Genomic DNA, 24,667 nt, shown 5'->3' with positions numbered 1-24,667 from the left:
TTGTAGAGTTGAATAGTTTGCCTCCTTGTAGAAATTTAGAGCTTTAAAAGGAAACAAGAAGAAAGAAGTTCAATTAATTTATAAATCGTTTGCGAAATTTTTATGAATTTAAAGACCAATATTTTTTGCAGATAAAATTTTTACAAGCGTATTTGAAATTAAAAAAAATTCTGCGGTTACTCAAGAAGACCTTCCAGAAACCGGATGTCAAAAACGCCATTATATTATTTGTTAGTAAACAAATCAGTTTCGGAATCGAACTATTTTTTGTATTTATTTAAAAATCACTTCAAAATATCGCTAAAAGATTCCTCTTTATGAATTCTTCACATTTTACCATAATTTATCAGGGCTATGGTTCTCAATATTGTTTTTTTACTATGATTATGATGACTATTTTTCCGCAATGAGATATGTAGTTATAGCTTTAATTTGTGCTTTCATATCATGCTCTATTTATTGGTATTCTTGTTTTTTATCAAAAAATGATGAATATTTAAATCTTCCTGATGTGACTAGTAAAATAGGAAGCATATTCGCAAAGTTGGATGTGAATAAGGATGGTGTCATTAATGCATCTGAATTTTTTGCTTTGAGTTCTGACTATATTATTTTACAGCGAGTTGAAGATAATTCTTTTACTAGTTGTGTTGTGAGTCTTTTAGTTTTAATTTACTGTATGATTATTATATCTATTTTTGTAATATCTGTTTAATTGTATTTCTACGAAGCTCGTTCTTTGTTTATAAAATTGTCTTTCTTCCAATTGTGTTCCATCATATTTGATTAATTTGTATGGATTCAAATTCTTAAGACTATTCACGTTACAAACAGCTTTAAGTTATAAATTTTACCAAAAGATCTCAATTTTTGTTTGAATTCTATTTCTTTTAATTAGGTTTTTAAATAATGATTCAAACCCAATTAATTAATTTGTCTGATAAAATAATTCACTGTATTAAAATAAGTGTGGAACAGAGGTCCATGAGAAACCAAAAAAGAAACATCACAAACGGAGACCAAACAGAAGGGTATAGTTTGCAGCAACTCCCATTTTTTTTTTTTTTTTTTTAGTGCAAGTGTTAGGTGATAGCTCTGTATTATTGCCTGTTCAGGGGAGATTTCTGTATCGTGATCTGTGGCAGAATAATCGCCAAGTCTTGGAAACTTCTGGGCAGTGGCCCCTCGAGAAACTAAAAAAAAACATCACAGAAGGTGACCAACTCGAAAGGTATAACTCGTAGCCACCCATGGGCAAACATCTACAAGTTTGTTTTTTTTTTTTTGCCTTGCCGATTGTAGTTGGCACGATACGGAAATATCTCCCCTGTTCACGGCAATTACTATTGCCAAGGTGCCAAACGGATTTTAAATTTTCAAAAAAAAATTTTTTTTTTAATTGCTTTGTTGATCTTCTTCTGTGATGTTTTCTAGTTTCTCATAGGCCATTACTTTGAAGCCATCAAACCTTGATATTCATTTTGTCATAGGTGCCAATTCAAGTATATTCCTAAATTTAAAATCCCTTTTCTACCTTGGCGACTGTATACATGGAAATATTACCCAATGATGCTCGTTCCATACTAAAATATGACCACTTGAAGATCAAAATAATGTTTGGATCATTCTTAGAAAAAGCAAATATATCTATCACTGATGCTCTTAAAAAATATTTAAATTAATCTGAATGAGCAAAAAATATTAATTAAACTTGAAAAATACATTAATATTGTAAATTTTACGAAAACGAAAAAAAAATATTTATTTTAGTGTTTACAGATTAGTGATGTCTGTGTATTTTTACTTCTCACTGTTTTACAAATTTTCAAGTTTAAAATTAGTAAGAAACATTCAATAATCTCTCAAACATTAAATAGCTATTTCTTAATATAATTTTTGATTAAGAATGTAAATACTGTACTTCGAACAAATAAATATAGATATAAGTTTCAATGTACTTTTAATTTTAGCTTAAATGACTGCAACCAGAGTAATTTGCCATGCTTATGGTTAAAAACGAAAGTAGTACTAAAAAATATTAATAAAAGCAATATATATACTGAATCTTTTCTCAAGAAAATATTTTGTTTGAAACAATTGAGAAAAGTTTATAGTTGGGGTTTTACTATATTTACTTTTAGAATTAAGCAATTTTTTAATATGCATTATTTGATTAGCAATAATATTTGACTTTGATTTTAGAGTGTATTTATTTATTATAGCTTCTTTTTAACTTTCACCATTATTGTTGTTTAAAATTACCTGATTTTGTTTTTATCAATTTCAGTTGAAAGATTTTCCAGAACTTCCTGTTCAAATTGATGAGCAAATAATCAATTTAGAAATTGGTTTCAAACCTTTAGATTTAAATTCCATGAAGAAGAATGTAACTGAATTATCTAAGGTATTAAAACATTAAATTAATATATTTTATCTGTATGTATTTTTTGTATTAGTATTATTATTCAGTGCCGGATTACCCATTAGGCCAGACTAGGCCATGGCCTGGGGCCCCCAATGATTAGGGGTCCCCTTAAAATGGATTTTTTGAAAATAAATTTTAAAAAATTAAGAAAAGCAATGATTTTTTTTTAAAAAATCAATTTCATATATATATTCTGTGACATTAGGTCACAGCCTAATTTGTAAATATCCTGTTTTTTTTAATCAATAATAATAATTCTTGTGACTTAATTTATAATTTTGTAATACATTTTTTTATTTCATCATCTTTCTTTAGCCCCTTAAGCGGTAGCGCAATTTGGACATTCTCCCCCTAAAATTCCTTACCAGCTCCTTAAAGAGCCCCTTTTTTCGAGGATTTTCCACCCTTTTTTTTCTGAGAATTCCACTGGTTGTCGGCATCTTTCATCTCCGCGTGTATGTTGTGTTTCTCAACCGTAACTTTTAACGTATAATCAATTTTTCGTCTCAACTCGTGATTTTTAGATAATTTAACTTTAACTTGCACAACATGCACTACAACTTCAACCATTAAGTTTTGTTTCTTATAAAAAGAGCGCGCGAAAGATGACGATTAGCATTTCGAAATTCGAGAGTATCATACTCCACGTCGCGCTGTTGCGTGTTTTATTTTCTTTTATCCTGTCCTCGTTAGGAGGTGAGGATGGCGTCTCCTTCGCCATTTGTTGGTGTAGTTTTTTTATGAGATGAACCTTGTCTTCGGCCATTTAAAGATTCCACTGACTGCCTTTTGCTAATATAGTAACTTCAATATGCCTTCCAATAAAATTTCCGAATTTTTGATATCAGATCATAAAAATCTTATTCATAAAAACAGAAAAACGTTATCTTCAATTTTGAGAAAACTGTTTGCGATGGATGCTTTCATATCAAGAATCCCAAATCCGGGAGTGTGCTTCAACTGTCAGTATTGCTGCTAACACCTTGGCTTCCGGTTCCTGAATTTATTACCCAACATGCAAATCTGAATTTGATCTCGTCTAAGCCAGTTTTCATCCAAAATTTCCGTGTTCCTGAACTTATTACCCAACATGCAAATCTGAATTTGATCTCGTCTAAGCCAGTTTCATCCAAAGTTCCGTGTTCCTGAAGCTCCTGACCTTCACCCACTACTCCACCATTGGACACTATTTTCCTGTCTCTCAACATGGATTCACCTAAATAAAAGAACTATTGGTTTTTTTATAAGTGACTATCTTTCTTTGAGTGATTTATTCCTATAGATTTTCTGGAAGATAACGCCAGGTAAATACTTTGTTTTTTTTTTCTGTTTTTCTCTTTTCGGGTTATTCGGACACTATGCGTAATTGTATTAATTGTCTTTTTATGAATCGGCCATATTTTTTTCTAAGTTCAGCTGTTATTTTTTATATATGCTACTTTTTCATTTTTTTATACCCAACCGTAACAGGGCATATTCAAATTTTTTCAAAATGTTATAATTATTTTTTAGATCTAATTTAACAAAATAAAGTAAAATTTAATTTATTATTATTTATTTTTATTTTAAATATGCTTTCTTAAGTGAAGAGATGTGTGAATACTTTTATAATTGAATAAATTAAAAATATATGAAAAAAACAACTTAATCGAAGGGCCCCCAAAATTTGAATGACCTAGGGCCCCGCGTACGCTTAATCCGGCCCTGTTATTATTAGTATATTTGGTGTGTTTTCTGATTTTAAAGATGAAAAAATGGATTTTTATTGTAACCATTTGTTTTTATGAATTAGTATGGATAGTTTCATTAAAAAAAGTAATTAATGCATTTTTAAAAATACTTCAGTGAGCTTATTTGATTTACGAATACATTTAAACTTATTTAACATCTAGTTTAACATTATTTTTAAGCATAAAATATTTTTATATTTTATTTATTTCTATATCAAAGAAAAAAAAAACATTTTTTCTTTCAGTATTTTAATATTTTTTACTATCTCTTTCATTTAGGATGATATAAATTCATTGCAAGGTTTATTAAATTGGAAAAGCCCATTTAAACCCCAGCTTGGATTTGGTGCCAAATATTTTTCAATATTCTTACCTACTAACTCTCACATCAAAGTTGGTGAACCATGGTGGATATTTGAAGCAAAGCCCAGTGAGTACTTAGGTCCCCTTTCAAGCAGAAGATATTTCCCTCCATGTGTTGAAAAAAAGTTCCTCTTTTTACATGCATTACTTAATCTCTTCCATCCATATCCATTTCTGTGGACAAGGTTTGACCCCCAAGGAACTGCTGCTGTTATAAGAGCTATAGATGAAGATTTTTATGATATTGTCTTCCGGTATGAATTTAATTTTTAAAGTTTTTCAGTAAATGAAAACGCTAATTAGATAATGCTTTTTGTAGAGTGAAACTGTTTATATTCTTTTATGATAAAATCAAATAATATAATTAATATATTTATTCAAAGTATATATACGATAGAAAAATATTTGAAAAAGTAACGAAATGATATATTGCATAAGTGCTTTGAAATAATGTAAAAAATCATTTGCTTCTTAGGAAATAAATGGAAAAATACTGTAAGATAGGTAGAGGTGTTTTGAGTTCACGATCTTGATGTTACTCATTATGATGACATTATGAACTTATCATTATGACAAAGCGTGAATTATGAAAGCATGAGCAGATTCTAAACAAGAAAAGACACAGTTGGCAACAAAAAAAGGGAAATAATTGGGAGAACTTTTAGTTGCACTAAACATGTTCTACACTCAAAACATATAGACCTTTCTACTCTTTCTAGCAATATAAATCAGAGTTTGTTTGTTTTTTTCCTTTAGTTTCAAGCTCTAAAATAAATTTTCCATCGGCTTAATAATTTAGTCTCTTTTTTTACATGCATTATTGTATAACGATATAAAATTAAAAGGCATTTTTTTTTTAAGTTATAGACATTTTCAATTTGAAAAAAAAATTTCCATGACTTGAACAGCTTAAACTTGACTAAACAATTGTTCAAGTTAATTTTAAAATCCTAGTGAACTGATCATAAGACTCAATTCCCAATAGATACTGAAATCGAGCATCACTGGCAGAGGTCAGTTACTGAGTGGTAACTCCTTGTTAAACTGTTCTGCTGTAAAATGCTCGATTTTGTACTTAGGTTGTCGGCCTAGCGAAGCAGGGAGCCCTCTGCAAAGGATTAAAATGGTGATCACTTGTCTTTGGATAATTCTTTGGTATGTTACCCAGACCGTCATCAATAGTCCATTGTGCAGCTCTAGTTCAATGTAAACAGAGCATTACAACTACTTGAAATTTGATTGGTCATTTCTTTCTTTTTTTTCTTCTCTTTTTTTATGATCCATAGGCATTCTTTCCTCACATACATCTAAACTCATTTGTATGTAAAAAAAAAATTTTTAAACAGGTAACAATATAAGAAAAATTTTAGTTAATACAAAAACTAGATTTCCTTAAAATTTTCAGAAATAAAATTAAACTATCATTTTCTTGAAAAACTTATCTGAAATCTAAATTTTTCTCTTCTTATTGCATTAAATAAGTTTGTTAAAAGTTAAGTTTAAAATCATATCAAAAGAAGCAAAACACTGCCGTTCTCATATTCATAAATAAAAAGTTCATGTATATAAGAAAATTATTTGTAGAAACTCAAAACTTTTGTGTATTAAAAATTTGTTCATTTTTTACACAATTAAAGGGCTTCAAAGCATGGAACATAAAAAGTTGTATTTCTTTTAATAATTAAATTTATAATTTTTTTAATTGTTGACAATAAATGAAAAAAAAGTTTAATTTTCCTTTGAAACATTTTGACTAAAGTATCTACAATTATTTATTTTTAGTGATACTTTGTCTGTTCTTCTATTAAAAAAAATCTTTTATTTCTTATTTGTCAAATTTTTGATACCTCAATATATTTTCTGTTTGCAGTCATCAAAGTCACCTGCATTCTTTTATGTTACGTACAGTTTAATTGTTGTTATTTATAATCATTATTGTAGCATCTTATTAACTTACTGAATAAAAAAAATTTTTTTTTTATATGTAATTAACAGAATCTATATATATTTATATTCAACAGAATTCATGCTGAATTTCAACTAAATCAACCTCCTGAACATCCCTTTTGGTTTACTCCATCACAGTTTTCTGGTCGATTGATTATTAATAAAGATGGCACTGTTGTTAAATTTTTTCACTTAGAAGTTCCTAATACTCTGCTCAATGTTGGCAAGTATATTTTAACATTTTATTTAAATTATTTTTGAGTAAATTTATATTATTACTAGTTTAACATTCCTTTTGTTATAATTAATGTCTGAATCAGGCATATGATTTTTCCGCTAATTTACCGAATTTCACGAATCTTAAGAATGTTGATGTGCAGACTTCCGTGAATCGATAATTTGTATTCTGCCAAAATTTCTTGGAGTTCCGCTAATCTAAATTTTAATTTTTGTTACTTGCGCAAAATTTTACAAGCATTTATTTCACCCTTACCAGCACCCTTTTTTCTTCTAGGTTCTCATTCACATGCAATAAAAAAAAAATTCTCTCAAATTTGTTAGAGAAAAACGCAACTTCGGATAAACTTCAAGAAAAAAGAAATTCTATCATAACTTTGACTGGAATTAATAAACTACTGAAGCAAATACAAAAGTATAAAATTGGTAATGTTAAATGTAATTCCGAAATGGCAAACTTTATCAAAATGCTCTATTGAAAATTAAATTATGTTGAAAAATTAGCCAGGATTAGCATGCTTAGTCCCATTCTAGAAAAGTAAAGTATCAATAGTTAAAAGTATGATAACTTTGAATTAAAATAGACAAAATATTATACAAATCATAATACCCTGAAGCAAAGAGGGGATGTATGTAAAAGCAGTTAAAAAAGTAATAAAATGGAAAAAGATCATGTAATATGGAGCAGTTGGATTGTGGAATTTGTATTTTTAAAAATTGCTCCTTATAAATTATATAATACTTCTTTTTAAAATTCTTAAATAATTATTGTATAATGAGGTAACTTTGTTGGGCAGAAGATAATTATTTACCCCACATATTTTATGACTTTTCTAACTTGTTACTGTTTCAAAATAAGCTCATCTAAAATTTATAGAATTCTTAATGAAGAATAAAATAATTATTTCACAAATAAAAAAAAATTAAGAAACTTTTTTCAAATAATCGAATATATGCTTTTGCAGTCAGCAGAAATAAAGATAAAAATTTGAAAATAAAGGAATAAAATCTCTATTACTTTTCATGCATTAGAATAATGCAACCAAGTTTAATGAGTCACTTGGTGAATATTTTAATATGAAGCTTCTTGCCTGCAGAAATCATTATCTGTATAAAAATAGAAATTATTTTTATCTAAATTAATCAAAACTTTGATTCGAAAAAATTATAATAACTTTTAATTTTATTAGTTTAGAATGAATAATTCATAAAAAATAACAAAAAACATTTAACTAGAAAATAGTTTACTGCACTTATCACCATTAAAGTGATGTGCAGGTTGCAGTGTACACCAACTGCATTGTGTTTCCCATCTCATCACATGGAGGTATATTTAATGCTTGAATTTTGAAATAAATGTTATTTTTGCAAAAAACCATTTTTTTTTTCATCATCAGCATTGGCATGACAGCCCTTTGTAAGCCTAGGCCTTCCGCAGAAGCTTTTCCCATTCTGCCCTTCTCCCAGCAATTTTTTTTTTTTTTTTTTTTTCTTCAAGGAAAAATTTTGTCCTACTATCCTCTTCATCTCTGTTGACTCCATTATTATTTACATTTTTAAACGTCATCACATCGAATTTAAATGTCATAAACTGCTAACGATCTGTTTTGTCCAAGTGTGAATTGCTCTTAATTATAAGCAATTTTTTTCTCAGTGGAGACAGTTGCCAGTATTTTGTGAAACTGTGATTTCTATACCACAGTAGCAATTTTTGGAGAAAATTGAGGATACGATTGGGCTTACAGTTGACTTTCTGGCCTCGTTGGCAATAATTTTTATCATGTGATATACCCATTAGGGCATTTTTTTTTGTTGTGTAACATTTTTTGAAATCTTAAAAATAATTGCCCTTTCTTACAGTGTCCATACACTTTAACTGGGTTCTATTATTTAACGTGTTACAGTTTCTGAGAAAATCCTTTTAAATACGGTGATATGATCTCTCAGATCTCGGGGTTTCAATCATTACAAACGCCTTTTAACATAAAATATATTTAATAACAAGAAGGATGATGATGATGGTACAGTGGCATGGAGGAAACTGATTAGAAACTAATGATTTTACATTACTGCGCAGAGCGCCATCTATTGAGTATTAGAAATTATAATTAACAAACTTCCCCCCAATGAACTTTTAGTTCATAACAATTTTGTCATTTCATATATAAATCAAAGTTATTTTTCTCAAATGTAAGGTACCAATATTTAAAATATAATATAATCTTACCTTTTTACAATATGAGCCCTTCTTAATTATATAAAGATTATAATGCAATAATATTAATTGAATTCTTAAAATAATATGTTTCATGAGCATTAGTTCAAACCTTTAACAAATAAATGAAATTACCTTAACCTTATAAATGAAATTATTGAAATTTAAGTAAATATCAATTGATGAAATTAAATTATCATATCATGAATAATAAATCAAGCAATTTTCACAACACAAATTCTTTCACATGCAAAATATTTCAATTTTAAACAAACATGCATTTAAACAAGAAAATATATATGTATGCATATTTTCTTTAAATCAAAAAAGTTCAAATAATATCTTAAGATAAACTTTAAGTTAAATGATTATCTTAAGTAATATATTAAAATAAAATGTTCAAATAATAATAAATGTGAATTTAAAGTTCAAATAGAATGTTCATATTAATTTAATTGTTCACTTCTAAATTATATAATAAATTTATAGGACGTTTTATTATTGACGTATCTGTTTTCAAAGCACATGCTCTTATTTTGTTATCACGTCCTTGAAATGTTTCCACAATTTTTCCAAGTTTCCACATGCTCCTTGGAAGTTTGTCATCATGAATCAAAACAATATCATTTACCTTAAAATTTTGATTACCTTTATCCAAATTTACATAATTGACAGCTCTTAAATTTAAAAGATAATCCCTTTTCCATTTCTTCCAAAATTGATTTATAAGTCTTTCTCGATATTTAAATTTTTTAATTATCATTTTTTTGTCAATCATGCAGTCAATACCGGATAACTTGACTGACGGTAAACTTATTAATCGTCTTCCAAGTAGCATGTGGGATGGCGTTAGAGGAAAAGTATCTGGAGAGTCTGTAGTCACGTAAGTAATAGGCCTCGAGTTAATCACAGCTTCTATTTCACATAGAACTGTTTCGAGTTCTTCACTAGTCAAAGATGTTTTTCTCAGTAATTTCCGAAGAATGATTTTCATTGAACGAACCATTCGCTCGTAGAATCCACCCCACCAGGGTGCTCTTTCAACGATGAATTTCCACCTTATTCCTTTTGAGGAATAAAACTCACTCACTTCAGAACTGCTCAAAATAGTCCACATTTTTTTCAATTCAAACTCTGCTCGTTTGAACGCTGAGCATTGTCTGAATAAATAACAGAACAAAGTCCTCTTTTGGAAATGAAGCGACGAAAAGCAAGTAAAAATGCTTCAGTTGTTAAACTGGAAACTATTTCCAGATGTATCGCTCGTGTAACTGCACAGGTGCATAGCATGATGTAAAACTTACTGTCAGAATCTTTCACAAATAAGGGTCCAGCAAAATCCAGGCCAGTAACTGAAAATGGAGGTGACTGTTCTTTAGGAAGAGGAGCCATAATTTCTCTTCCTGATCGAACATTGAATCTTTTACATAAGACGCATCTTCCAATTATTGACTTAATAAATTGCCGACCTTTCGGAATCCAAAATTTCTCTCGTACCTGTGTTAATGTGTCTGAAATACCAGAGTGTAGGGTCTTTTCGTGTGCTTCTTTCACTATCAGTTCTGTAAATTTGGTTTTTGATGGTAATAGTATAGGATGTTTTTCATAATAGTTCAAATTGGAGTGCTGTAGTCTTCCACCCACAAGTAGAATCCCTTTGTCAGAAATGAACGGATTTAAGTCTCTGATTTTTGAGCACTTCGATAAATTTTGTCCTTCCTTTAAGTAATCTATATCCTTACTGTAGTCCTTTGCTTGTACGTGTCTCAACCAAAGGTTTTCAGCTTCTTCCAATTCTTCTGCAGTTAAAACATTTTTGATTCTATCTTCTTTCTTTGCTCTCAAATTCGTTATAAATCTTCTAATCCAGGCTGTTATTCGGTAAACCTTTTTAATAGAACTAAATTTGTGGATATCGAAAATTGAATCGTGAACATTATTTTCACTTGCATAATTAACTGCAATAAATTTCGATCTCTTTTCTTCATCTACATCTGCTCTTCTAAAATTTTCTTCATTTTTCGGCCATTTTTCTTCGCTTAATGTCAACCATGTTGGTCCATTAAAAATAGTTGCACTTGAGAGCAAATCATTAGCACTGATCCTCTTGATATGATATCAGCTGGATTATCATTTCCCTTTATGTACTTCCAATTAGAAGGATCTGTTAAAGTTTGGATCTCACTTACTCTGTTTGAAATAAATGTCTTCCACTGATTTGCATTTCCTCGAATCCAACTAAGGGCTATGGCTGAGTCAGAATATAGAATATAGTTGTTATTTATTTGAAACACTTTCCTTAAAGTATCCAATAATCTGGAACCTATAAGAATGGCCATCATTTCCAATCTTGGTAGACTCAACTTCTTCAATGGTGCAACGCGTGCCTTTGAAGTAACGAAGCTTATGTAAAAATTTTGATTTCTTTCATATCGGATATATGCAATCGCTCCATACGCCTTCTCACTTGCGTCACAAAATATAATTATCTTATAATTCCCTACTTCAGAACAGCTATCTTCTTCATGAAAATAATATCTTGGTAGTGAAAGTTCCTTTAATACATTTACTTCCTTATACCATTTTTCCCATTTCAGTCTTAAAATATTTCCGAATTCCTCATCCCCTTCTAAGCCTTGTTCCCAAATTTCTTGAAGAAGAATTTTAATTCCAATCGTGAATGCTGTTATATATCCCATTGGATCAAATAATTTCGATGATATGCGTAATACACTTCTCTTAGTATTTTTCACATTTTCTAAAGAGTCAATTAAAGAACTTAAAACTTTTAAAGGTACTGTTTCTTCACTAGGATATTTTTCAAATTTTGTGTCTTGCCATTTTTGGCATAACTCCTTAGAATTACTCTTCCACTTTCTAAGATTTATTGATGCATCCCTTAATATTAATTTAGTGTCCCTGGATAATAGTAGTCCATCTTCAATCGTATTTGTACCAGTAATAAGATCGTCGACATACAAATTTTCATTTAAAACCTTACACGCCAAAGGATGAGATTCTTTATAATTTTTGATATGATACTTTATTGTTCCAGCCAGTAAAAATGTTGATGATTTTACTCCGAAAGTTACTGTTCTATTGCGAAAAACCTCAATTTTCTTGGGAGGAAATTGCTCTGACCAAAGAAATCTAAGAAAGTCCCTATCATGTTCATCAATTAACAATTGTAGGAAAGCCTTTTCACAATCAGCAATTATTCCTATTTTATACTCGCGAAATTTTAATAGTAAAATTAAAAGATTAGGGTTTAGATTGGGACCCGATAATAAGTTATCATTTAGAGAGTAGCAATTTTTTTCTTTAGCCGAAGCATCAAAAACTATCCGTAACTTTGTAGTTTGTTTATCATTCCTAATTACTGGATGATGAGGTAAGTAATAAACCATATTTGGAACTATTGATTTATCTTTAACAGGTTCTATTATTCCTTCCGATAATTGTTCTTTAAAAATACTAGCATAATTATCATGCAAAGAAGGATTCTTATTAAAACGCGATGTTAAACTACTTAACCTTCTTTTAGACAAATTAAATTGTCAGAAATGTTTACCTCATCTTTAAATGGTAATTTAACTACGTATTTGCCATCCTGAAATTTTATATTTTGTTCAAACTGTTTTAAAGTTTCTTGCTCTAAAGGTGTATTCTGAATTTTATCATTTATGCCTAAACTTTCAATATCCCAAAATTTCCGTAACTGTAAATTTATATCATCACAAGAATTATTTTCATTAGTTAATTCCTCACAATTAAATTTTTCCTTACAATAACATAAATTTTCAATGATAGAGTCATTTTTTAAATCTGAATGAGTAATCCCAGTTACGCTTCCGCCGAGTAATGTTTCGACATAAAACAAATCTTTAGTCAACTCCTTTATGTACCCAGTGTGGAGTTTCCAAAAATCTATTCGTAAACACATGGGTTTCAATAGCATATTAAACAGAAATCTATTTTAGCAAAATTAATTTCGAACTAAAAATTCTCTTTACATACATATTTGCATACTATGTATTATCTGAAATTGCAGGGAAAATAACATTTCAGATTAAAATTATTGTTGAATAACAGAAGTATTTTTATTTATTTTATGTGATTTTTTTGCTATTTTTATGGGTGTTTTTAAGGATTTTTTTGGACTTCAAAATCCAGGCTCTAACTTTAACAACACCTAATAACTTTTTGGATTGGACAGTGTTCAATGTACTCTAAATTGTTAAATATTTCTCTCCCCTGTTTCTTATCTTAATTATAACTATTCCATTACCCTATTAAATTCTTGAAAATTAAATTTGACTTTTAATTTTCTATTTTAATCCTTATAGATATGGAATGGTATAATGGGCCTTCAGAAGACAGTATGGAAGTGGATATCGGACACATACCAGAAATGTCTCTAATATCATCCGCTACTTCCTTTCCCTCTTCTAGCAAAAGAGGATTTGAAAAAGACATATCGACCATGAAATGGACGCAAGAAATTCCTTTGCAAGAAGCATTAGGTGCTTTAGAATTAAAATTTTATGCATTTAAGAAGGTATTTAACTTATCATAACTGGTCTACTGTACCTATTTTTATCATGTCTGACATAAAACTTTTTTTCAATTAAAATAATAATTCAGAAGGACTTATTTATCCTTGATCAAGGTTAGTCGATAAATAAAGTTGTTAACTGAAGAAGGATAAGAGAATGCTACTTTTTTTTTTAACAGAGACATACTAAAAAAACTGACTGTCAAGAGTCACAAAGAATTTAGATTTTGTAATTATTGATAATAACTTAAAACAATATAAATTCATTCCAAAAATTGGAAGACTAAGTATAGTGCGCAAAATAAAAAACGGACCACCCTGATTAACTTTTGATCTAGCGATCGGATCTTCACGTTCTAGGACCCAATCTTAATGGTTTGACAGGGGGGTCTCAAATATACTAATTTATTATTGCAAATCATTATTTACAAAATAGACGAAAATATGTATTTTCTCTGTATAAACATACCTTTTTTTCAATGGATTCAAATTTCTGATCCTAAAATTATATGGGGTTGAAATCAGAGAAATATGGTCCCCATAGTTTGGTCAGGAAACAGTCCAAGGTTTGGATACATTGATGTCAATTTTACTTTTTGTATATTTCGCCATATCTCGTGAGCTTTTTAAGCAAATTGAAAATTTTTTGCTGACAATTATAAAGTTCATTTACCCAAGCAGAATTCCAAGCAAAAAATGGCTTTTAATAAATATTTATGATTTTATTTAATAATAGTCAAAAAAATTTGAATTATAGGTATGCAATTTTTTACATCTTTTCAAAGAATGTAATTTTACATGGCAAAATACAAAGTTTGAGCAAAATCGACTGAATAGTTCCTGAGAAATCGAATTTTAAAGAAGCCGTATTTTGGAAATTAAATTTCTCAGGAAATATTCTACCAATTTTGTTCAAATTTTGTATTTTGTCATGCAAAATTAGATTAGTTAAAATGGTGTAAAAACTTTTATACCTTATAATTCGAAATTTTGACACTTTTCAAATAAAATAATAAAAGATAATTAATATATACAATTATATTTTGCATGCAATTATCTTTAGATAAATGATCTTTATAACTGTGTGCAAAAATTTTTGAATTCACTTAAAAAAAATTCGAGATATGGTGAAATAGGCAATATAAATTCAACAGACCATATTTCCTAGCTTATTGTGACTACTCCCTCTATTTTGGGGGTCAAAAATCCAAATCTGTCAGGGAAAAAAGGTGTGTTTATTTAGGAAAAGTGCATTTTTGTGTCTGAATTCTTAACTTAAAATATTGTCTGCACTAATTAATTAGCATAGTTGAAGCCTTTCCCTCAAACCTTTAAGATTGAATCCTAGAATATGAAGATCCGATCATTAGATAAGTTATTAATGGTGGACCACTTTTTATTTTGGGCACTGTACAACTATCACGTTTTGTACTTTAAAAACATTAAAAGTTTACCACACTTTTTGCTCTTTAAAAAGGTTTTATTTTATTTTTTTGGTTGCAAGACAATAATGTTTAAGGGCAATTCCATTTTACAAAGAACAACATAAAAAAAATAAGCATTTAATAACATCCCTTTTTAACAAATTTCTTAGTTTTTATAAACTTTTTTAAATCAAAAATTGTTTTTTATTATTTTTTAATAATAATAATAAAGTTTATTAAAATTTTATAGTTTGTATTTGTTACACCAGTAACATAAGATTTGTAATATCAGCCGCAAGAGCTCTTTTTCTATTTGCCGTATTCTGTATGTCATTTCATGTGTACTTTTAATGTTTCCTGTTAATTCAATTTTTTTAATAATTTAAAAAAATAATCTTATTACTACTTATAGAAGAAATAGAATTTCAAAATAAAAATATGATGTTTCTTGCAATGTCCTTTCTGTGTAACATCAGTCATGTTTTATTATTTTTTTCTAAATAAAACATTTATAATTTTCATCCCTTTGTCATACATGCAAAATAATATTAGTCAATTGAAAAGCATCCCAATAAAAATTTTTTTAAAAAATGTTATGAAAATGCCTGTATGTACACAAATAATGTTATATTTAGTTTTATCAATGTTAACCACGTTATTTGGATTTTAATTTGTTATTGTTATTATCTTCTTATTTAATAGAGCAGAAAAATATATTCTTTGTTTTTCAAATAAAACTAATTGTTTTTTTTTATTAATATAAAATTTTATGGGATTGATTTTCCCTATTGTAAAACAATTACTCTAATCGTTTGAAATTTGTTATTATTGGATTCACTTTTTCATAAATTTTAAATAGAATTTTACAGAGTGATTTAAAACACTGTTTCTCTTATACTATAAACGTAGATAGTATGAATAGATTATTTTTCTTCCAGTCATTTATTTATGTATTAAAATTACATAATATGATGTTTCTTGCAATGTCCTTTCTGTGTAACATCAGTCATGTTTTATTATTTTTTTCTAAATAAAACATTTATAATTTTCATCCCTTTGTCATACATGCAAAATAATATTAGTCAATTGAAAAGCATCCCAATAAATTTTTTTTTAAAAAATGTTATGAAAATGCCTGTATGTACACAAATAATGTTATATTTAGTTTTATCAATGTTAACCACGTTATTTGGATTTTAATTTGTTATTGTTATTATCTTCTTATTTAATAGAGCAGAAAAATATATTCTTTGTTTTTCAAATAAAACTAATTGTTTTTTTTTATTAATATAAAATTTTATGGGATTGATTTTCCCTATTGTAAAACAATTACTCTAATCGTTTGAAATTTGTTATTATTGGATTCACTTTTTCATAAATTTTAAATAGAATTTTACAGAGTGATTTAAAACACTGTTTCTCTTATACTATAAACGTAGATAGTATGAATAGATTATTTTTCTTCCAGTCATTTATTTATGTATTAAAATTTAAATTATGTTTAAAACTTATAAAAATAAAAACTGTGCTCTTATTTGAAAAAACAAAAAATTAAAAAAATTTTTTTAAAAAATTACGAAAATAAGTATTAATTAAAAAAAAATTTATATAAATAAGTTATAATGTTACACTGTTTATACTAAATTTCCATCTTATTTGATAGGTTAAATATTACAGTATGAATGAAGCATTTCAACTAGCAGCAGCTGAATCTAAGCTTGTTCATGGCATAGTTTTGTGGGGCAACCTGGATGACCAGTCTTGCTGAGGTTCAGGGCGGACTTTGCGAGAAACTGCTCTTGCTTGTCCGCCCATTCTTCAATATCTGGAAACACATTATATTAGTTTCTGGATTACTGTTGCTGAATTAGAAGTAAGTGATGATGTATAAGATTTCAGTTCATGATCTATTAAAATCAGGGCTAAATACATATCATTTAATTATTATTTCTTACGTTTTAAAAGTTGCTTTAACAACCTATTCCTTTCCGAGTATGTTCTTAATATTTCCGAATATGTTCTTAATGTTTTAAACTTATAATTGGTGTAGTATGCCACTAGTTTACTCTGCACTAATTTACTTAAATAAGATCTTTTGCATGGTTTTACGAAAATATTGAATTATAGAAACTAATTCAAATATGTTGAGAATGGTAGGTATAGGATATTTTTTTTAAAAATCATACTCTCCTCTTAAATACAAATAAATCAATCTCTTACACATTTAATGGAGTCACTCGGCCTGTTAAGTATATTAAAGATAAGCCAGTCATCTCATACAAACGAATTATTGAAATTTTATTTCTATCTGTATAATGTTTTAAGTCTTAGAAAAAAAATCTTAACAATGTTTTATTAATCGATTGAAATAGCAAGAAAAAAGTCCAATCTCTTCTTGCATAAGTAACACTTTTTCTTTAAAAAAATTTTTTATAAAGTTTTCCTAGTGTTTTACAAACTTTTTCTGGGAAAACTAAGACAGTATTTTACGTATGTGCTTATAGCCTATAATGAAATTTGTTTTATTTACCATTATGCCTATGAAGTCTAAATAATATTAACAATTATGCTACTTTGTGACTATTTTTCATTACCAGATACTGGATGAAGAAAACATTAAAACAATTAATAACAAATTCCATCTCCCTTTACTTTATTTTAGCATAAAATTTTATTTTTGAAGAAAATGTGTAGCTTTTAAGTTTTATGTAACTGCCAATTCACAAAAAATATCATATTGGATTTTTCAAAATGCAAAAATAGTAATTTTATAGATTTAATGTATAAATAATTGTTTTCTTTTAGTGTCATATTGTTATATGATAAATAGAATTTTGTCACATAAAATCCAGTATGCCTTTAACAAGAATAATTTATAGGAATAAGTATAAAGTGTTAGTTACCTCAGTTTGTGAACAAAAGTCAATCAATATTTATTTTAATTAAAATTACAGGTGTCCTATCCCTACCTTCTCTTTCATATATTAATGTTTTTTTCATTGATATTTAATAGAATACTTGAGTTGTAACTGGTTTAACAAAAAATATTTCAGAAATTTTTTGTTTGAACAAAAAATTTCAGTAAAGCTTATTTTTTATTGCGAGATATTTCCTAAAATTCTGATCTCAGAACTTCAAACAATGCATTTACCTTCAAAATCAAGAAAATAGAAATTGTAATTCATTTTCTGCATAAAAATTACGGTTACAAAATCTGAATTTAATTACATATATTTGTCTTCTCATCATGTGATTTTGGAATTTTTAGTTTTCTCCTATTTAATTTCTGTTATTTCAAGTTTTGCTCCTTTTCAACTTTTATTTGCAGCTTAATAAATTAGTTTGCATGTTTGAGAAATCATGCGATTTTCATTGTTTTAAAGCCTTTTTACAATTATTTCAAATTAAATATATACTGCTATTTTTTTTTACTTCTTGGAATCAGTGAGGGAGAAACATGAATCCAAAAAATAATTAGGTATATATATTCTGCTTTGTAGACTAAAGCAAAACATGTGAAAACATGTTACATGTTTTTGCTTTAGTCATGTTTCACACTTGTGAATAAAACACAAATGAAAGTACGGAAATGAACACGCTATAGTTTTGGTTCTTAAACAAGAACCCTCCTCAGTATCTACATAACAAATTATAGTAGAAAAGTAATGAGACAAACATGTGCAAAGTGGTTTATCCAGTGGTAGATGAAGAGCAGTATTGAATGACTTTATCATAAAAGATTTAGCTTTTTTCTAAAATCATTCAATATTGCTCTTCATCTACTGAACTTGATTTCTGGGAATCATTCCATGTTTTAAAAAATTCTTACAATTAGGTTAATGATCTTTTTACCATCCCATCGTTTCCCAACATTTAAAAATCTATTCTATTTTAATCTTTTGCACCCTCATACGTGTTTCTTAATTTTGTTATTTTATCACCTTGTTCAAACTTGTTTCTTTGTCCCTATTCGTTAAACCATTTTGCACCTCTTTGTCTCCTTACTTCTATTGAGACGAATAAGTATCAGATTCTTGCTTACATCTATTCCTATATATATTTAGCATTTAATGTAGTTCTACTAATATTGTCAAAATGTAGCATGTATCTCACCATTTTGTACATTAAAACAAACTATTTTTTTTTTTTTTTTTTTTTTTTTTGCACAGTTATTCAAAATTAATTGCATGATCCTGCATTTTATATTGAATAAAAATGAGTCTATAAGATCGCTAGTATTAAATAAACTATGATATTGTCTCAAATTAAACATTTTAAAAAGTAAATGTATATACTAATAAAATAATCATTCTCCGTATAAATTGAAAAATATTCTTATGAACCTTAATTTTTGGCTTGTAAATTGCTAAAAAAAAATTTTTTTTTGCTCTGGCAAAATTTAAACAACAGATTGGTTCGCTATATTGTATTGATATGAACTTATTGGTTGTTTGTAATTTTTTAATTAATCTATATTTAAAATTTATGTTCTTGGAATTTATCTAGTGATTATATGTTGTAATCATGTTATGAGTATTTCTGTTGTTTAAATTATTCTAATCAAATATATCTTTCTAAATAGCATTCTTTCAGTTTGTAGCACAAATTTTTAAAGTTTTTTTACAAGCTTACACATATTTGCTTAAATATACAATTTTTACTTATCAATGACTACAAAAAAATTATTAAATTTCATATGAACTCAATCTACTTTTGTATAAAATACAGTAAAAAAATAACAAAGAATATTCAAAAAAAAATTTAAGTTCCCTAAAATACTTATCATTTTAAAATGATTATAATTAAAAATAGATTTAATTATAATTTGAAAAAAAAATCTGTTTAATTGCAAGAAAATCTCATTTAAAATTTGTATTGTTGCATTTTATTATCTGTTTCATTGTTTCAGACAGTATAAAGCATTGAACATGCTATGTATCTTTGATATATGTATAAATTTTACCATAGCTTTTTAAGAAAGTATTCTTGCTTCATATGGTGTGATTATAGATTGTGTATGCTGACAAAACATATAAAAAAAATTTGAAGTTATTTTTTATACCTTTTGCAGAATTACTTTTCAACCTTTTTCAAGGATTTCTTATTAGTTTACTGTAAAAATATTGTATAGGGATCATTTTTCATGACGAACTTAATGTTCTTTTTTTCTTTTTAGAAAGTTCTGAAAGAATCATTTGACTCAATATCATTAAATTACGCTCAAGCTTGTTTGTCTGTTTATGAGTTTCCTGTTGAAGTTATAACTTTTCATGCTAATGCAAGTGTAATTCATCATTTAAATGCTAATTATTTGTTAGGTATGATTGATGCTGAGAATTCTTACTTTTCGTAAGTATTGTTCTCATTATTCAAATTCCATCATTTTTTGCTGTAATAGTTTACAATTGGGGGCCCTCACATTTTTGGCGATTTGCAAATAAACAATATATATGTAATTAAAACAAGAAACAATCACATAAAGGTAAACTAGAGTTGCAGTAAACCGGAACTGACGTCACTGAAAGCAAAGACTGCAAAGTATATATCATAACCAAAAATGGGATTTCAGCAAAACAGAATGAAAATTATCACCAAACCAAGGGGCTCCGGATTCTACACTAGAGCCTTTTTTGCTTATTAAATATTAGAGGTTAAGCCCCCTATTTACTGTGCATGCCAACTCAATGATAACTTCGTAATAGTTGTAATTTCATAGCATAAAAAAGTTTTTTCTATTAAATTTGAAAAGATTCACTTAAAATATATGTTGTTTAAAGAATTCTGTTTGCTTAAGGTTGTGCTCCAAAGTCCTTCATCCAACATTCATTTCTTTAAATTAAATGTTTATTTTGAGTCAAATTAAATGTTTATTTTGAGTCAAATTAAATGTTTATTTTGAGTCAAATTAAATTTTTATTTTGAGTCAAATTAAATATTTATTTTGAGTCAAATTAAATTTTTATTTTGAGTCAAAATTGAATGGTAAATAGTGTGAAAGATTGTGTATCTTTCCCTTGTGATTCTATTAAGATCTGTAATTGAACATAAATAATTTTGATTGGTAATCACTTTTAAAAATAGCGTTTAAAATTAACGGTTCATTGTTATAACAAATTTGGTAATTTCACAACTGCCGTTCAATATTTTCACTTACCGAACAAGCTAATATATATTAAATACAATTTCTGCGTTCATCACATTGTACATGACGTTGATTGTCAAGTTCTGAATCATTAAATGAATCTCTTTAACGGAAATTTATTATAGCGTATTAATGTAATTTACACAAAAAAATATTAGTTGCAAAACTGTTTATAAGTTTAATCACAATTCATATAAAATCTTAAAATGTAGAATAATAGGATACTATCATAGAATTATGTTATAGTACAGAAGCAGCAATTTTCATTTTAAACTCTTAATATAGTAAACAACCTAAATCAAAAACATAATAATAACAGAATATAACAAGAAAATTAACATTATTAAATTTGGGATACAAAAATATTTTCAGGTCAACAATACTGTTATGATTGAACTCGAAATTGTAGAGCTCGCTGGTGTGGGAGTTCTAATGAAATATATCTATATTGAATATTTTAAGTATTTAAAAATAAAATCCTACTTTAAGCTTTTTTTCTTAATTAACATTTAATACATATCCTAATTGTAAAAAAAAATTTATGACGTGTCATAGTTTTTATTGTAGTATTTTACAGGCCGAAAAATCACATAGTAGAACCCAGTTTTCCTAGATTAATTTCCATTTTTTTTCTGGTTGTCACCAGCATAGAATTAAATAGTTATATTAAATAGCTTGTAAACGAATATTATTATTTAAACTAGAATTCAATTATAAGCTGTTTGAAAAATTGTTTTAATATTTGATATTTCCTTTTCAAAGAGTTTCTTTCATTTCTTCCACTTGGGTTGGAAGTAACCTATTTCTTCCAGGACTTTTTTTTTCCACTGTTGAAGAAATTTTTCACCCCCGACAACTAAAAACTACCATTTTAACTATAATGGGATCTGGTAAAATTTTATTTGTAATAGTTGTTAATTATTTTGCTCAGAAATGTTGACTTTTTAATTTTATTATAATATTTTTTTAAATAAAAAAATGTAATTTTTAATTCCATGACCTTGTTTCTCACGGTGAAGTACTTTAATATATCAAATAGTTTTCTATTATTCAGTCTTTTAACAACTGTTACATTTAACACTTATTAACTACTATAAATGAGGAGTTTTTTTTTTTTCAATGAGAAAACTGTCTTTCGCTGTAAAACTCTTTTTAGGTTTTCATTATTTTCTTCAGAATAGTAATAGCAAAGGGGGGGGGGAAACATGGTACTATTGAAACATCAGGTAGTGTAGACATGAAAACTAAAAATTACATTTTTACTTTGAAAACCAATGCTATGATTGTGTAAGCTTTGATCACTATTACACAAAGATTATTAATACAATTTGATGAATTTGTAACATATTAGCTCCTTATCTTAGTGACTTTTAAGTATAAGACTTCCTGCAAATCTTACTGAAACCTTCTGCCATAAAATAATTTTTTGTACACCAACAGCCGCATATGTATGTCTGAAAAGAACTTCATCAAAGTCTCATTTCATTTAAAATCATGCATTGAAAACAAATCTAGTTTTACTTTTGTTCATTTAATTTAATATTATCACGAAGCAAATGTACATTTTTTTAGCTTTAAAACACATTAAATCTCTCTAAATTTCATATTTCAATTTTGCCATTAAAAGGCCGATTTAAATTGCATAGTTACAAAATCTACCAGGAAATTTAGTATACTAGTAGATTTTGTCAGTTCCTCACGATCTTCTTTTTAATCAAAAATTATCTTAATTATACATATTTTAAAAATTTCCCTAAAAGTTGGAAAGTTCAGGAAAAAATTTCTATCAAATATTTTTCTTCTGCTTATTGCTTGTTTGACAATTTAAAGTAAGTAATATTAAGCTCATTAGTCTCTAAAAATGTCAATAAAGATTTCACTGTTGCCAATACTACTGAAAAACCCAAAATTTTACTAAACTTTGCTTTTTTTCCCCTAGTTTTCTGGTGAATGAATCAAAAATTCTCCCGGTTTTTTAAAAAAAGTCCCTATTATTAGAAAAGTTTTTTACAGGATTCTGAGCAGCTATTTTTTCTCTACTTATTGTTTACTTGAGAGTTTTAAACATGTTATTATGGGTTGCATAGTCACAAATGCTACTGAAAAAAAAGGCTACAAAAGTTTGCTAGCTTATTTTGGTTTTCTCGAATCAAAACTTCCCAATAAATCTCAAAAATCTTAATTATCTTTAATGATGGAAATCAAATTAATGAAAATCATAAATGAACAATTTTATTTGCAATTCAAGTGCTTTTTTGTGTTTTAATTTTTTTTTAAAAAAAACTGGAATGAATATTGTTTCTTGTTCTATAGAACTCAAGACCCTCTGGAAAAACTTTATTTGGATTTTCTGGAAAAGGGGCTTTCAATGAGTAAAAATGAAGAAAGTAATGTTAAACAGGAATTATAGCTGCTTTTGATATTTATTAATTATGTATTGAAATTGCATTTAAGATGTTTGCTTCATTATAAGTAAACACATTCCATTCTAACTGTGATAAAAGTTTAATAATTTACTAAAAAAATTAAACTGAGAAATTATATTTAAATATTATTTATTTTTCTCATTTAATAATTTAAATCTCATTTTTAACTTTGCTTTTAGTTTTAAATTTTGCTTTAATATTGTTGAGTTTAAGATATCTCTTTGATAACTATATGATAAATTACTATTTATGAATTTTTATGTATGGAGTATAATTCAAAAACTTTATTTTAATTTAATGTAGTCTTTATTTTAATGTAATCTTAATTTTAATTAATATGCTCTATTTTATTGTAAGTTTAAAAGAAAAATTTAAAAGCATTGGTTTAGTTTGAATTATGCATTTAAATTAGATTTTTTTTAAAAAGAAAACTTTATTTTTGAATCAGTTTGATCTGATAAAATTGCCAAAGTTGGAAACATTTATATAATTCAATTATTTACATGCTGATAAATATATTTAATCTTTTTATCAGAAAATATTTCACTTTGAACTATTTATTATTATAAATAAGAATGACTGACTTATTATCAAATCATTGTTCTTAACAGTACTGCAATAATCTGCTGTGAATTTATGTATGGCTAATTTTTTATGCTAAACTGAGTAATATTGTTATTTAATGTTGATTACTTATCAATAATTAGTTTTGAAAATAATATTTGTATAAATTTATTAATTATGTATCATTTTAAAAGTTTATTCCTGTTGAAATGAAGTTTATGTATCAGTTACTAGGTGCATCAATGCCATTTTTTTTTAAAAAAAATAAAGAGTTTTAATTTTTTTAAAATTCCAATTGGATATTAGCTTAATAATATCCTTGTTAAAACTATTATTAAGAGTGTCCTGAATAATATTTAATATAAGTAACTTTTTTTCAATATTGTATGTACTTTTGTTATGAAGAAAATGAACTCCAAGTGCTGCTGAAAAAGATTTTTAAAGATAGGCAAACTATAGCTAAAAAAAATATTTTTTTCAAAATGATTAAGCTAATCAATTTTCTTTTACTCAGATTTAGATTTTTTTTAGATATTATTTATCATTTAGAATGTCGATATCACTTCTAGTTTTGTGGCCTTTATTTATTAACTTGGAGTCAAGTTTTACTAATTTCTTTGATTTAAAAATTTTCTTTTC

General features: G+C 27.1%; 1 protein-coding gene across 1 annotated transcript; it reads left to right on the top strand.

The window, feature by feature from the left end:
* The first annotated feature begins 218 nt into the window (after nucleotides 1–218).
* Nucleotides 219–24,034, top strand: LOC107438168 (selenoprotein N-like). The gene is made up of 8 exons (XM_016050380.4): nucleotides 219–652; nucleotides 2,288–2,404; nucleotides 4,435–4,772; nucleotides 6,540–6,688; nucleotides 13,264–13,475; nucleotides 16,560–16,769; nucleotides 20,073–20,245; nucleotides 23,352–24,034. Exons 1-8 carry the CDS (start codon nucleotides 407–409, stop codon nucleotides 23,446–23,448), a joined length of 1,542 nt encoding a protein of 513 aa, XP_015905866.2. The 5' UTR covers nucleotides 219–406; the 3' UTR covers nucleotides 23,449–24,034.
* The last annotated feature ends 633 nt before the right edge of the window (nucleotides 24,035–24,667 follow it).

The sequence above is a fragment of the Parasteatoda tepidariorum genome, chromosome 10 (assembly GCF_982258835.1).
Source record: "Parasteatoda tepidariorum strain Cologne lab strain chromosome 10, Ptep-v5.0, whole genome shotgun sequence".
Taxonomy (NCBI): domain Eukaryota; kingdom Metazoa; phylum Arthropoda; class Arachnida; order Araneae; family Theridiidae; genus Parasteatoda; species Parasteatoda tepidariorum.
Note: the sequence above shows the minus strand (reverse complement) of the source record. Positions and strands in the feature narration are given on the sequence as shown.